This window comes from Ammospiza nelsoni, chromosome 1 (genome assembly GCF_027579445.1).
Source record: "Ammospiza nelsoni isolate bAmmNel1 chromosome 1, bAmmNel1.pri, whole genome shotgun sequence".
Taxonomy (NCBI): domain Eukaryota; kingdom Metazoa; phylum Chordata; class Aves; order Passeriformes; family Passerellidae; genus Ammospiza; species Ammospiza nelsoni.
In genome coordinates this window covers 95,774,688-95,787,409 of record NC_080633.1, presented here as the reverse complement: position 1 = coordinate 95,787,409, position 12,722 = coordinate 95,774,688, and the positions used below count along the sequence as shown (strand labels likewise).

At 37.8% G+C, this 12,722-nt stretch overlaps 1 protein-coding gene across 1 annotated transcript; it reads left to right on the top strand.

Annotated features, from left to right (window-relative positions):
- Positions 1-341: 341 nt before the first annotated feature.
- CNDP1 (carnosine dipeptidase 1) lies at positions 342-11,851 on the top strand. Its single transcript, XM_059479909.1, has 11 exons — positions 342-434; positions 1,226-1,369; positions 2,627-2,789; positions 3,735-3,823; positions 5,800-6,000; positions 7,357-7,441; positions 8,325-8,485; positions 9,762-9,926; positions 10,119-10,260; positions 10,662-10,809; positions 11,652-11,851. The coding sequence occupies exons 1-11, from the start codon at positions 357-359 to the stop codon at positions 11,755-11,757; spliced, it is 1,482 nt and encodes a 493-aa protein (XP_059335892.1). The 5' UTR covers positions 342-356; the 3' UTR covers positions 11,758-11,851.
- The last annotated feature ends 871 nt before the right edge of the window (positions 11,852-12,722 follow it).

Sequence of the window (12,722 nt, the reverse complement as noted above, 5' to 3'; positions counted from 1 at the left end):
ACAATTTGATACTTTTGTACCGAAAAACTGATGCAACAAATGTTTCTGTAGAAAATGTTACCCCTAAGTTATTTATAAAACTAACACTAAAAATGTTCACTCTTTGGTAATTTTTTCAATTTTTCTTTCAGCAACTTGACTATGAATCAATGGAAGTTTTTATGTGATAAAAGGAGTATATTTTCTCCTGGCTTGAGGAGATTAAATGAGACTTAAATAAGCTCAGAAATTTGTAAATATCTCTGCTTCTTAGGGCTGAAAATAAATGTATATTACAGGATGTCTGCAATGTTGAATTTTGTCCTTAACTTTCAGATAGCATCCATTTCAGCCCTGTGCTGCTCTCTAAGGCAGTAATGTCCTCCTCATCCTCTTCAGCATTGGAGATGGAGATCTTCCAGTACATTGATGCACATCAAAGTGATTTCATCAAGGTAGGAGCTATACTGCAGTGAAACAATGAGCACAGAGCTGGTGCTCCAGATGCAGGAGAAGTGCCTGTCACAAAGGTACTGAGCAGGGTTCCAGGTCTGGCATCAGGAGTGCAATATGCACTTGACACAGCAAGGCTGTAAGAGAGCAGGCTGCTAGGAACTCCTGGGGTGAAGGAGGGACTTGCATGGACTTCAGCAAAAGAGATGGTTGTGGGCATGCTTTGAGTGTGTTCAGAGAGAGGCTCCACTAAGCCAAAATGCACCTGCATGGGGTGTGCAAGCCAGATAGGATGCTCACTCTGTCTGCTTCAGAACTAGTTTTTGTAGGTTTGCTCTTTAGAAGGAGAGGAATCTTGGTCCTTGCCTTGTGCTTTCACTTTTGTCAACCCTCTGTGAAAAGACAGAAACATAATTAGTCCAGTCAGTATCAGTTGTGCTTTGAATCTATGAGCACTTCTGAATCCTCATGAGAACCACCAAGGTAGGCTGTACATAATGCAATTTCTATAATGCAAACTAGTCAGCATCTAGTCTACCTCCTCTTCCACTGCATTTTAGATCCAGAGTTGACAATGTGAATGCCTAACTGTGAGCACCCTCTCGGTTTAGAAAATCAGGAATCTCAACCCTGGGGAGACATTTAAGGGATTCTTCTCTATGCTGAAACCTTAGAGCATCTGTGATAATGATGTGATGATAAAGGAAATCATCTTCCAATGTGGGATTTCTGATACAAGGGCTGAGGACAACAACATTCTGGATCACCTAATTGCACTTTTTTTCCTGTGCAGGATCTGAAGGAATGGGTGGCTGTGGAAAGCGATTCTATTCAACCACACCTGAGGGAAGAAGTAATGCAAATGATGGCACTGGTAGCAGACAGACTTGCAACACTGGGAGCCACTGTTAATTTAGTAAACTTGGGGTCACATGAGGTGCTTATCTGATTCTTGGCCTTAAAACATCATATCTACCCACGGGTCTACCTATTGCATTCAGTACCATGTACATGTATGCTATGACATAGTGTTGTTTTTTTGAAAGCTAGATACAAATTTATCAATAGTCCTGTACCTCCATGACACCTGCTGAAATCAGGTCTGAGAACTGAGAGCATACTGGGAACCACACAGGCAATCCAAATACAAATTGATGTTCTGTGCATAGGAGAGAGTTTGATGCTTTTAATTGAAGTAAAAGGACTGAGTTTTTTACCGGGGCTAGTTTTTAAATGTTTGTCTGTAATGAAGCATGAGAACTAATGCATCATTTGTCACTGAGCTTTCTTTATGAAGGAGGTTGTTTTTACAAGGAAAATGTTGTTAGAACATCTAGGGGTTAGCTACCTAGACCATCATCTTTGGTTTGCAGAGCTTCTGACAAATGACCCAAACTATTTTCTTTCATTGTCAGAAAGCAATAGGGAAGAAATAATCTCTGAGAAACCTTAGTCTCTAATTAACTTACCTTATGTAGCCATGGGTTTTTCCCCACCCTGGGCTGTTACATTCCTAATCTAACAGCAATTCAAAAGTTCAATAATAGTGATTCTCTTCTCTTTTTTCTGATGTTTTTGGTGAGGATTTCGATTCTTAGCACAAGGACCCTGAAGTACAGCAATACTTGAATATTTCAGGTCATGTCATTTGATAGTTGCAGAGAATGCCATTAGGCCATGTGGAGCTCTGTTCTGCACAGAGCCACATAAAGGTTTAGCTTTAACCTGTTTTTAAGACAGTCTGACATAGCTGCTACCTCCTGCCAGCAACACTTTTTCAGATTCTATGTTTGAACTTACAGGCCTCCTGCCCTCTGTTTGTGGTGAAATCAAACCCAAAATTTATTTGTGTGGCTTTTCACTATTACAGTGTCCCAAGAGACTCCATAGCACAAGGTTACCTCTGTCTTCTCCAGTGCTGAGAAGTGAGAGCTTAGTGAGGAGGGCATTTATGACAATAAAATGTTTGAAGACTTCTACAAGTCCAGCAGGAAATAACCAGTTGAGGAGAAAGATCTCAGTTTGTCTGAATAGGTTAGAACTGGATTCAGTCAGATTTGTGCACCTAATCAAATAAAAATCAATTGAGTGTAGAAGTATTTTCAATACTAAGAAATCCAGATGTTTTTGTACATTTGTTAATTTTAGAAGGTTTGGGTTTCCTTAGTTGCCTTTTTCTAACCTTCCTCCACAGCTGCCTGATGGCCAAGTCCTCCCACTGCCTCCTGTGATTCTTGGGGAACTGGGGAAGGATCCACAAAACCCCACTGTATGCTTCTATGGTCATGTGGATGTGCAGCCTGCCAAGAAGGAGGATGGCTGGGACACTGACCCCTACACACTGACTGAAATCAATGGTGTGCATCTTCTCATAACTTTTGTATCATTATTGGAACACACGACTGAGGTTCTGTGTGGGAGAAGAGTTCCTGTCTATTTAACCAAAGCATGAGGACTTCTGTGGAAATCTTTGGGACATGTCCAGCAGCTTTCAGCTTTGATGGTTGTTCTGTGACTAGTGAGATCCATCAGTGACTGCCTAATACTTGGTGTGGAAATACTAGCATTTTTGGTAGAAGCATGTGAGGACCCTTTAATGTAATTATACTTACAGCACAGCTAGCTGACAGAAGGAACAAAAATAATGGATAGAGGGTCAGCAGATAAGTAAGACCTCAGAAATCCTGGTTCCCAGGCTATAAGCACTGAGTTGCCTTTTCTCATTATCTGGGATCAATTCCCAACAGCTTTACTGGCATAATTCTCCTGTCTTATTCCAGTGTATATCCAGTGGGGACTGCTACAGAAGCAGAGATACACAGATTTCAGTTTCATGTACAGCGATAACTGTACATGATGTGCAGCTGAAAAAGAAATTCAATACTTGGACTTGGACTTGATACTTCTGCCATGGCATTTACCTGTAGGGGTTTTGCTGCTTGTTAGCTGGCCTGAATGATGTGTCCAGAAACTGCATATTGTGCAAACCCTCCAGCCATATCTGGTATGAATAAACAGTTCCTGAGAAGAAAATTGAAGCTCAAAAATTGGCATGTAGCAGAAACCACAACATAATGCATATAAAAGGAGGGAAAGAGAAAAAAAAAAAAGTGTACTTTTCCTTTGGGAAGCACCCAAACACTCATCACCTTATTTAAAATGAGTCAGTGAAATCCTGACACTTTTGGGACTTCTTCCCTCCATCACTAAAGCTACTCTGGGAACTGGAATTTGCCAATTACACAGAAGTGATGAGGGAAAATTCAAAGATTGCTTAAAAACTTTCCTCTTTTCCTTTTAAGGGAACCTCTATGGGCGTGGAGCAACAGACAATAAGGGACCAGTCCTAGCTTGGATAAATGCAGTGGAAACATTCAGAGCCTTGAAATTAGTAGGTATCAATGATGACTTTTTAAAATTATTGCTAACTTTTACTATTTTGTATTATATGTTGTTATTTTTTATTATATCACTGGAGGGATGTATTTACATTGCTGAGTAAGATGAAACCTCTCTGTCCCAACAGACTATATACAACTTGAAATATTAACTATTTCTGATGCAACACTTAGGGCACTGGTCTCACTCCAGTAAGAGTTTGTCTTTGAGCATTCCTGTTTTGAGCAGTCTGTCTGCAATGTAAATACACTCTTACTGCCATTGCCCTGCAAAGAAAAACCCACAGGGAAGCATTCATTCAATATGTATTACATACATTCAATAGGTATTACATACATTACACAGCTCTGATAATTGTTCTGTTCTCTTGAGAGCTTTTAAAATGGTAAAATAACAGACATTACAGAATGCTGATGAAAACTCATCTCTGCTAATACATTCTGTTGATCTTTGGTTTTGTCTGCCTACAAGATACCTTCAATTTATGTGTCTGTGTGAAGGGAATAAGCATCTAAAAGTGTTCATCCAGAATGGGCTGTTATGTCACCAACAGACCAGATTTATCAAAGCAAATATTTTTAATGGGTGCATTCACCGAATACAAATACAATCACTCAGAGTCTGACAGATTTCTGAGGTCAGACATTTGCCTAAATTACTACAATGATCAACATAGCTATCTTCAAATAATTAATAATTTTGCAGTAGTCTTACCCCCAAGGTCAAGGTAAGTCAAAAATATACTTTAGGCTTGTAACTGGGTTAACTACCATCCTTTAAGCCAATTTGAATGACATATTCTGTTTGTGTGATGAGAAACAGTTTTCTGTCTCTTGTATGACATTATGGCACAAACTGAGCATTAAGTCTTGATTTTGTTAAAAAGTCCCCTTACAACCTTCTGGAAAACACGTTTTTCTTGCCTCTATAGTACTGAATTGACCTTGATCTCAAACCCTAGAAAACACACATTATTTGCCCAAAGACTAGTTGTTGTAAGTGGATATGGTTATGGGTTTGACATCTTTCTAGTTTTTTCAAATCACTAATAGTTATCTTGACATTTTAACAAACAAGCAAAAACGATTTTTTTGTAATTTGAAGCCTTTCTCTAGAAAACAATACAGACCATCAAACAATATTCATTAACAGTTTGTTTCTAAAATTTCTGTGGCCAGCTGATGATCAGTGAACCCTCCATGACACAAGTTCATTTAATTTTACATATTCGTTCTTGCCTTTAATCTGAGCAGCAAATCAAAAGAGAAAACATCTTAAAACCTCGAATGAGAAAACGAATTGCAACAGGAAACTAAGTTGAAATTTATGTCCCCTATGGGATGTGTCAGCATTTTCAACTCCCACTATTCCATAATAAAAGTTCTCCTAATTACTCTTGGAAATGCATCGTTATGAACCAGCAGGCTTGCAAATTTATGAGTGTTAAAAAGACAATTATAGTAGAGTCACTGACAATGTTTTTATCACCATGTAAGTCTGGTGATAGACAACACTGGGAAAACCACAGCCAGTGGCTCCCACATGGGCAGTAACAGTGGAAATGTAAGGGACAGGAAATTTTCTGTGAAAATGCAATTGCTATTAGACAGTTATAATTTCCAAAGCAATTAGAATATTGAACAGCTCTGACAGAAAGCCTGCTTAATGAGACATTCCAGCAAGTTTTCTGAAAATGGAAAGAAGGAAAAAAGACATCACTTATTGTCCTCTGAAAAGGAATAGTAGATAAAAACATGAGGAAAAGAATAAGTTTTACTGGGAGCCCATATGTGTCTGTCACTGGCTTTTCTGATGTAGTAAGCTATATATCCTATGTACTCATCCAATATCTTTGTTATCCTAACACAATTAGCATAGCAAACAAGTCTGCTCCTAATTATAAAGCTTTTTTTAAAAGAAAAATTAAAATGCTTGTTTCTTACCCAGACTTTGCTAATTTTTATGTAGGCTATGCCAGTGAACTTCAAGTTTGTAATTGAAGGCATGGAAGAAGCAGGATCCTTGGGGCTAGAGAAGCTACTTGAGGAAGAAAACCAGAGGTTCTTCTCTGATGTTGATTATATTGTAATTTCAGACAACCTGTGGCTCAGCAACAAAAAGCCTGCCCTCACCTATGGGAGTCGGGGCAACGCCTGCTTCTTTGTGGAGGTAAAGGACACAGGTTCACTCCAGCTGAGCCTCCATCAGACAGGGATGATGCAGCTGTACCTACATCTGTATGCAGAGAGAGACTGAAGGAAAGCTTTATATTTACAATACAGAGCTTTCTTTTGCATCCCTTTTGGCTTCTGCAGATCCCTCTCCTCATTTCAGTTCCATTAGCCTTATTTACTTCCATTAACTTCTCTTCAATCATTTCTTCCTTTGATCCCTTTCCTATCCCATTACTCTCCTGCCACTCTGCCAGTCTCTTCTCATTTCTCTCTCTGCTCTCATGGACACCATCCCTACACTCACCTTTCCAACTCTCTCCAAAACCACCAACCCTGCCCTTTTGCAGCAGATACTGCTTGGTATAATGAATCAGCCTAAAGGGACTCAGTTTGGTTGGATCTCTGGGTTTAAAAGCCACACAAAATTTTTGTAAACACTGACAGGAGTAGATAAAAGTTCACTGTAGCCAACACGCTATATTTAACAGGCAATGTGAGCTACTGTGAAATAAAGAGCAGAAATTTCTCATCTGGAAATGCTTCCTGATGAAGCATAAAAGGAATTCAGAGAGAAGATTAAAGAACTTGAGAACTAAAGAAAAATCTGCATTAACCTTTATGTCTGAAAAAAAAAAGTTTTTTTTAACTGAAAGAGCCTTGGCAGCCTTGATTCAATTCTTCTAAGTCTTGGTTAAGAAAAATGATGCTATTAAAACATCAAAAATGATCTCTCCCTGCTAGTAGACAGTTAGCTGTAATGAGGTTTTGAGAAGAATAAACAAGTCCTTTGCAGGAAAATATTTTATGATAAACTCAAGTATGAAAATGTGTCTGGAAAAAGAGCCCATTTAATAACTCAAATGCCTCTATTCTAACGACTTGTTATTCAAGAGACCTATAAATTTTTATTTGTTGCAATCTTGAATTAAGATTGGACATATATTCTTAGTATCAAGCAAGATTATTTTTTGCCTTTTTTAAAGAAGATTTTGCATTAAATAAAAAGGTTAGACAACTTGAAGAATTTATTCTCCAATGTTAGAAACAGTAATAATATGCAAATGTTTAATGTATGATGTCTTTAATCTTACTGAAGCAAAAGAGGGAGTGGAGGAGGACCCTTGCTCTCAAATGTGAGCGCTACAGACAGCTGACTTTCTCTCTCTTGGTTGACAACAGAGCTGCATCTTCTCTGCCAAAGCAGATTGCTCCTGACACGATGTTTCCTATTTAATAATTAGGAAAAAAAATAAATTACTGTTCATTTGTGATCTTGTTCAAAAAAACTGGACCCAGCAGACAGAAGAACAAGGTAGTGAGCGTTCACATGTAACCAGTGGCTTTGGTGCAGGTTGAATGTGGCAGCAAGGACCTTCACTCTGGAACTTTTGGGGGCATCATTCACGAGCCGCTGCTGGACCTGATAGCACTGCTGGGTAAGAACTCACATCACTGCTCAGGGCAGCTGGGGAGAGCTGCCCATCATCACCTAGTGAAGGTCAGGGACACCTTTAGTTGTTGTAAGGTAAGACTCATTGAAGAAAGATCCTCAGATGTGGTCACCAATTGTTGCGGTTTTGTTGTGAGGGTCCCCAGGATGAGGTGAGAGATGAGAATCTGACTCCAAGTTCTTAGAAGGCTGATTTATTATATTATGATATTATATTATATTAAAAGAAAATGATATACTAGAACTATACTAAAGAAAGAGAAAGGAGACATTAGAAGGCTAGCGAAGAATGAATAATAAAAACTCATGACTGACCAGAGTCCTGACACAGCTGGACTGGGATTGGTCATTAAGTTAAAACAATTCATATGGAACCAATCAGATGCACTTGTTGGTAAGCAACCTCCAAACCACATTCCAAGCAATCAGATAATTATTGTTTACATTTCGTTTCTGAGGCTTCTCAGCTTCTCAGGAGAAAAATGTAAGGGCAGTAAGGCCAGGACTTCAGACATGTCAAGCTGATGTCAGTCACACATCAATGAAGAACATTTAAGGATTACAGGCAACTTTAATACATGCACACATAGCAAAATCTGACTTTTTTAATGCTGCTTTGTATCCCAGTAGGATGATGTTTTCATGTCAGAAGCTGGGCTGACACATCACACACTCCACACCAACAGCAACTCGATTTTCTTAATAAATATGCAAATATATCAAGTTCAGTGAAGCAACTTGACAGATGCAAACAGTTGTGAGGCTCACTAATTTGGTAAAGAGCTAGGTAGAAGGGAGAAGGTGTTATGATTTCCAAGGGGAAGAAATACTTGTACCCCTTGTACTGATACCTGTATCTTATTTTGTAGACAGCCTTGTGGATTCCACAGGCCATATTCAGATCCCTGGAATCTATGACAATGTTGCTGCCCTGACAGAGGAGGAAAAGAAGTTGTTTGAATCAATTGAATTTGATCTAGAGGAACATAGAAATAACTGTGGAGTGAAAAAATTCCTCTATGGCACCAAGGTAACAAAAAATCTGTATGAATACTCAGCAGAAAGAATTTAAATCACCTATGTGTAGTATTTATATATAAAGCCACACTGAAAGATATTTTCAGTTAATGGCAAGCTCAAAATAAAATAAAGGAGCACTGAGAAGTAAAAGATAAATAAAATCAGTCTGCTGAAAATGTAAGGCACTGCATCTGGGGAAAGTGATCTGAAATATGAATAATCAATTAAAAGTAATGATGCAAAACTAATTAAGTGTAAGTCTCCCTTCCTTGCCTACCCCTTCCCTCCCCCTAACCCTAATCAGCCAAATAAAACATGCATTAAAATGTCTACATTTAGGTTACACAGTGGGAAAGAAGTTATATTCAGCTCTGAAAAAATGGGAGGAAGCCTTAGGCAGATATGTTTTGGATGGTCTTTATTTAACACAGATTTTGATGTCTGCCAAGCCCACCATAAAAAGCATCCAAAGCTACAAGCTTCTCCTTACCAGCAATTAAAAAGTATATCCTAAATAAAAAAAACAGCAGGTAAGGGCTGGCTTGCCAAGATTTCTCTGCATAAGAGTGGCAGCTGGGAGAAAGGAGTTGATTAATTATTTTATCACTAACATAATTATTGTGGTGTAGGTTCTGCTAACAGGGATGCTTTTATAGCTTTCAAATTACCTAAAGCTAGACTGTAAGAATCAGTAATACAAAAGTATAATGTAACTACACCATCTGAGTTTTGATACTGTACAAGGATGGATTGATGCTAAATTTATGTGTAGGTAAAGGTCTAGTCTCATAAAACTGAAGGAAAGAAGCAGCACCCTGAGGTTCTGCGTGAAGATCCGTTTATAATTTATACATTTCTCCTATTTTCCTTAGAGTAATAATCATAGTATTTTGTTTTCCCTCTGCATCTTCTCCAGGAAAACTTACTTACTGAAAATTATAATCTTTCCTATTGTGCTTTTTGGTCTTCATTAGTAGAATTTCTTCACTGCACTATGAAAATTTACTTTGAAGATTTTTAAAACAATGCTCTATTTTTCTCATTTTTAAAGAAAAACTGTTACCATCCAAATAATTCTATAACTGAAAGTAGTAGTATTTTTTAAAAATAAAAATACATGTGCATGGGTTTAAATTAAAAAAAATCAAATATCTTTAAAATACAGAAGTTTCCAAATACAAATTTTAGGATGGAAAAAGGTTGTTTATATACATTGTGGCTTGTTTATAGCCCTTATATTTATGAATTTTTAAGGGGTTCCAAATCCCTTTGAATTTTTTTTAAAGGAAGAAATACTTCTGCACCTGTGGCGTTACCCCTCTCTCTCTATTCATGGGATTGAAGGAGCTTTCCATGAACCAGGCATTAAAACAGTCATTCCAGCAAAAGTAATTGGCAAATTCTCAATCCGTCAGGTCCCCAACATGGACCTTTCGGTTGTGGAAAAGCAGGTAAGATACAAATCTTTTTTTTGGCCACTACTGTGTAAACTCAGTAAACTCAGTCTCTCTTAGCACCTCACAAACCTAGACTTGTAGTAAACTGAATGTTTTTAGCGCTTATTTCTTCCAGGAGAAGTAGGAATGTGGGTATAAGCTCGAGTGGTGAGATGAAAGCTTTTTTTAAAAGTATTTTCCCTACAGGTGGTGGAACACTTGGAGGGTGTCTTTTCCAAGAGGAACAGTCCAAACAAAATGAAAGTGTCCATGCCTTTGGGTGTAAAGCCCTGGCTTGCTGATTTTAATAATCTACTATATAAAGCAGCAAGAAGGGCAGTAAAAACAGGTGTGTTCCTTTTTTTTTTCCAGTTCTTAGTGTGTCTGTAAGTGTGCAGGGGCACTGTGCTCAACAATAAGGCAAAGCAGATTTCCCAATTCAGTGCTGCAGCCTCGTACCTTACAAATCTCATTGATTTTGATAGAACTACTTGTCAATGTCTTCCATACCTTGTTAAATTTTGATATGTTTTATAGGAGTAGCCAAAAGGCCTCGTTTATTATTTTTTGTATTGATAAGAAACCAGAGATTTATAGAGCAGAGCTGATTAATGAAATCAATTGGCTGCACACTCAAACCCATTTCTACTCAGAAGCTCTTAGTATCAGCTCTTTCCTTAAATCTATGATAGCAGAGAAAACCACCTGGATTACACCTATTTATTAATTCATTTTTCCAATATATTCCAGTTTTTGGAGAAGATCCAGATTTCACCCGTGATGGCTCAACAATTCCGGTTGCCAGAATGTTTCAGACTGTAACACAGAAAAGTGTGATGATGCTTCCGATTGGAGCGGCTGATGCTGGAGAGCATTCCCAGAACGAGAAAATAAGCAGGTTTCTTTCATTTGTCTCTTTCTGCTATTAGAGAAGGGGGGAGAACTGAAGTCCCTTGGTACCCATGCCCAGATGGGAAGCATGCCCAGATGGGAAGCTCTGCTATGCATTGGGCGGCCCAAACCTAATATTTCCAGCACGCTAGATGCTGTGCTAAGCAAGCAAGCAAAATTCCCAGTGTAACACATACCATTATACACTTTCCACTGGGTGTCTACTCAGTTTTTAAATTCACTGCATTGGCAATTTTCATTTCTCTAGCAATGAAGATGATGGTGTGGATGGGCACTCTTCCATCACAGCATCTGTTTTGAAGTGCACCAGTCACAGACACGGTTCTGTGAGGATTTTGGGGGTTTTCAGTACAAACAGCTATAAAGAGATATTTATAGTCCAGGAACCAAAACTAGAATAATTATACAAAAAAATAGCTTAAACTTGTCACTGGTGTTTATTGTTGGAGGCACCATGGTAAGCCCCTATTCAGTGTGTTGCCTGAACGCTTGTGCAAGCTCTGAGTCAATTCATGCTGAACTCTGGAGAGAGGAGAATCCTACAATAATTCTCAAATTACTTCTTGTCTCTCCTCATTAAAGCCTCAACGCTGTGGCTACTGGTAATACCAATTTGGGTATGTAAACCTGGAAAAAGTTTTCTGAAGTAACTCCAGAGGAGTACCAAATTGAAGGACGTCCAGCACTTCTGTGCGCTGGGTAATTTTCAGGGGTTACCAATATTGCAAATTCCTCTGAAGACTCATAAAACTTCACTGGACTCTGTTCCTAATTTTAAGAGCAGGATAACCTGACAAGACTTCATTGTGTTTCTTTCCTTCTTCACAGACACAACTATATTGAAGGAACAAAATTGTTTGCAGCTTTTTTCCTGGAGATATCAAAGCTACATCAGAATTTACATGAAACTTCCCACACAGAGACTATCAACTGACAGACCATATAAAGAAAATCAGCAAAACATTTTCTTAAATTTTCTAACTTAAATAAAACATATAAATCACATATTCAGTGGCTGTAAATTGGTGGGGAAAAAAATAAATGCTGTGCTATTTTCTGGCATTCTACTAAATGGCATGCATTTGTTGTATGGTTCATCAAGTGCTTTTATCCCTAATGCTGTAAAATGGGGTTAGGGATAATTAATTCTTGCTGAATGGAACACATATTTTAGTTTTAAACTTCAAGACAAAGGGAATTTATACATCCATTTTATCAAAATGACTTTATTTCTGTTTTGTAGTATCACTCTTCATGCTGCCTAGCTCACATTCCAGTTTCTGAATATAAACAATACACACTGCAGTTTCCTCCTAACTATATACAAAATAATACTTACCTAATTCTTTGAAGAAAGATCTACTGTCAAACTAATCTCTTTCTTTGTCCTTTACTGAAGGTTTTAAATAGGAAATGCAATGAAGTGTTCTTGTTGAGTTTGATGTGATGATTTGCCTATTTTTATCTATATATGGGTATAATCACTGAGGTAAGTAGAACTATAACAATAAACAAACATTTCCCGGTTTGGATTCTGCCTTCCGTCTCATCCAAATCACCTCCAACTGTGCTGTGAGTGGTTTTAAGAATCACTTAATGTTTTCTTTATATTACTTTCTTTCCATACAATAGAAAGAAATTTTTGTAAACATCTGTTCTGGCTAAAGTCTGTCATCAGAACGGTGTTTTTCCACCCAATTAGCAACTTCTAAAGCATCAGTTTACATTAATAATTAAGTCAAAAGCAAATGATCTATTTTGAAATAAAAACAAAGTAGTTGAGAGCTCTGTTTGATGTTAAGGCAAAATAGCCAGCACAAAGCTTATCATTCAATCTAGATTTTTTTAAACTTTAAAATGTGATTTTTTACTCTAACATAATTCACACACAACCAAACC

What these genes read in the sequence shown, in the direction of transcription:
- CNDP1 (XM_059479909.1), top strand. Translation starts at nt 357, where the DNA reads ATGTCCTCCTCATCCTCTTCAGCATTGGAGATGGAGATCTTCCAGTAC. An exon ending in TAAACTTGGGGTCACATGAG is followed by an intron (nt 1,370 to 2,626) that starts GTGCTTATCTGA and finishes CTTCCTCCACAG; the next exon opens with CTGCCTGATGGCCAAGTCCT. An exon ending in CACACTGACTGAAATCAATG is followed by an intron (nt 2,790 to 3,734) that starts GTGTGCATCTTC and finishes TTTCCTTTTAAG; the next exon opens with GGAACCTCTATGGGCGTGGA.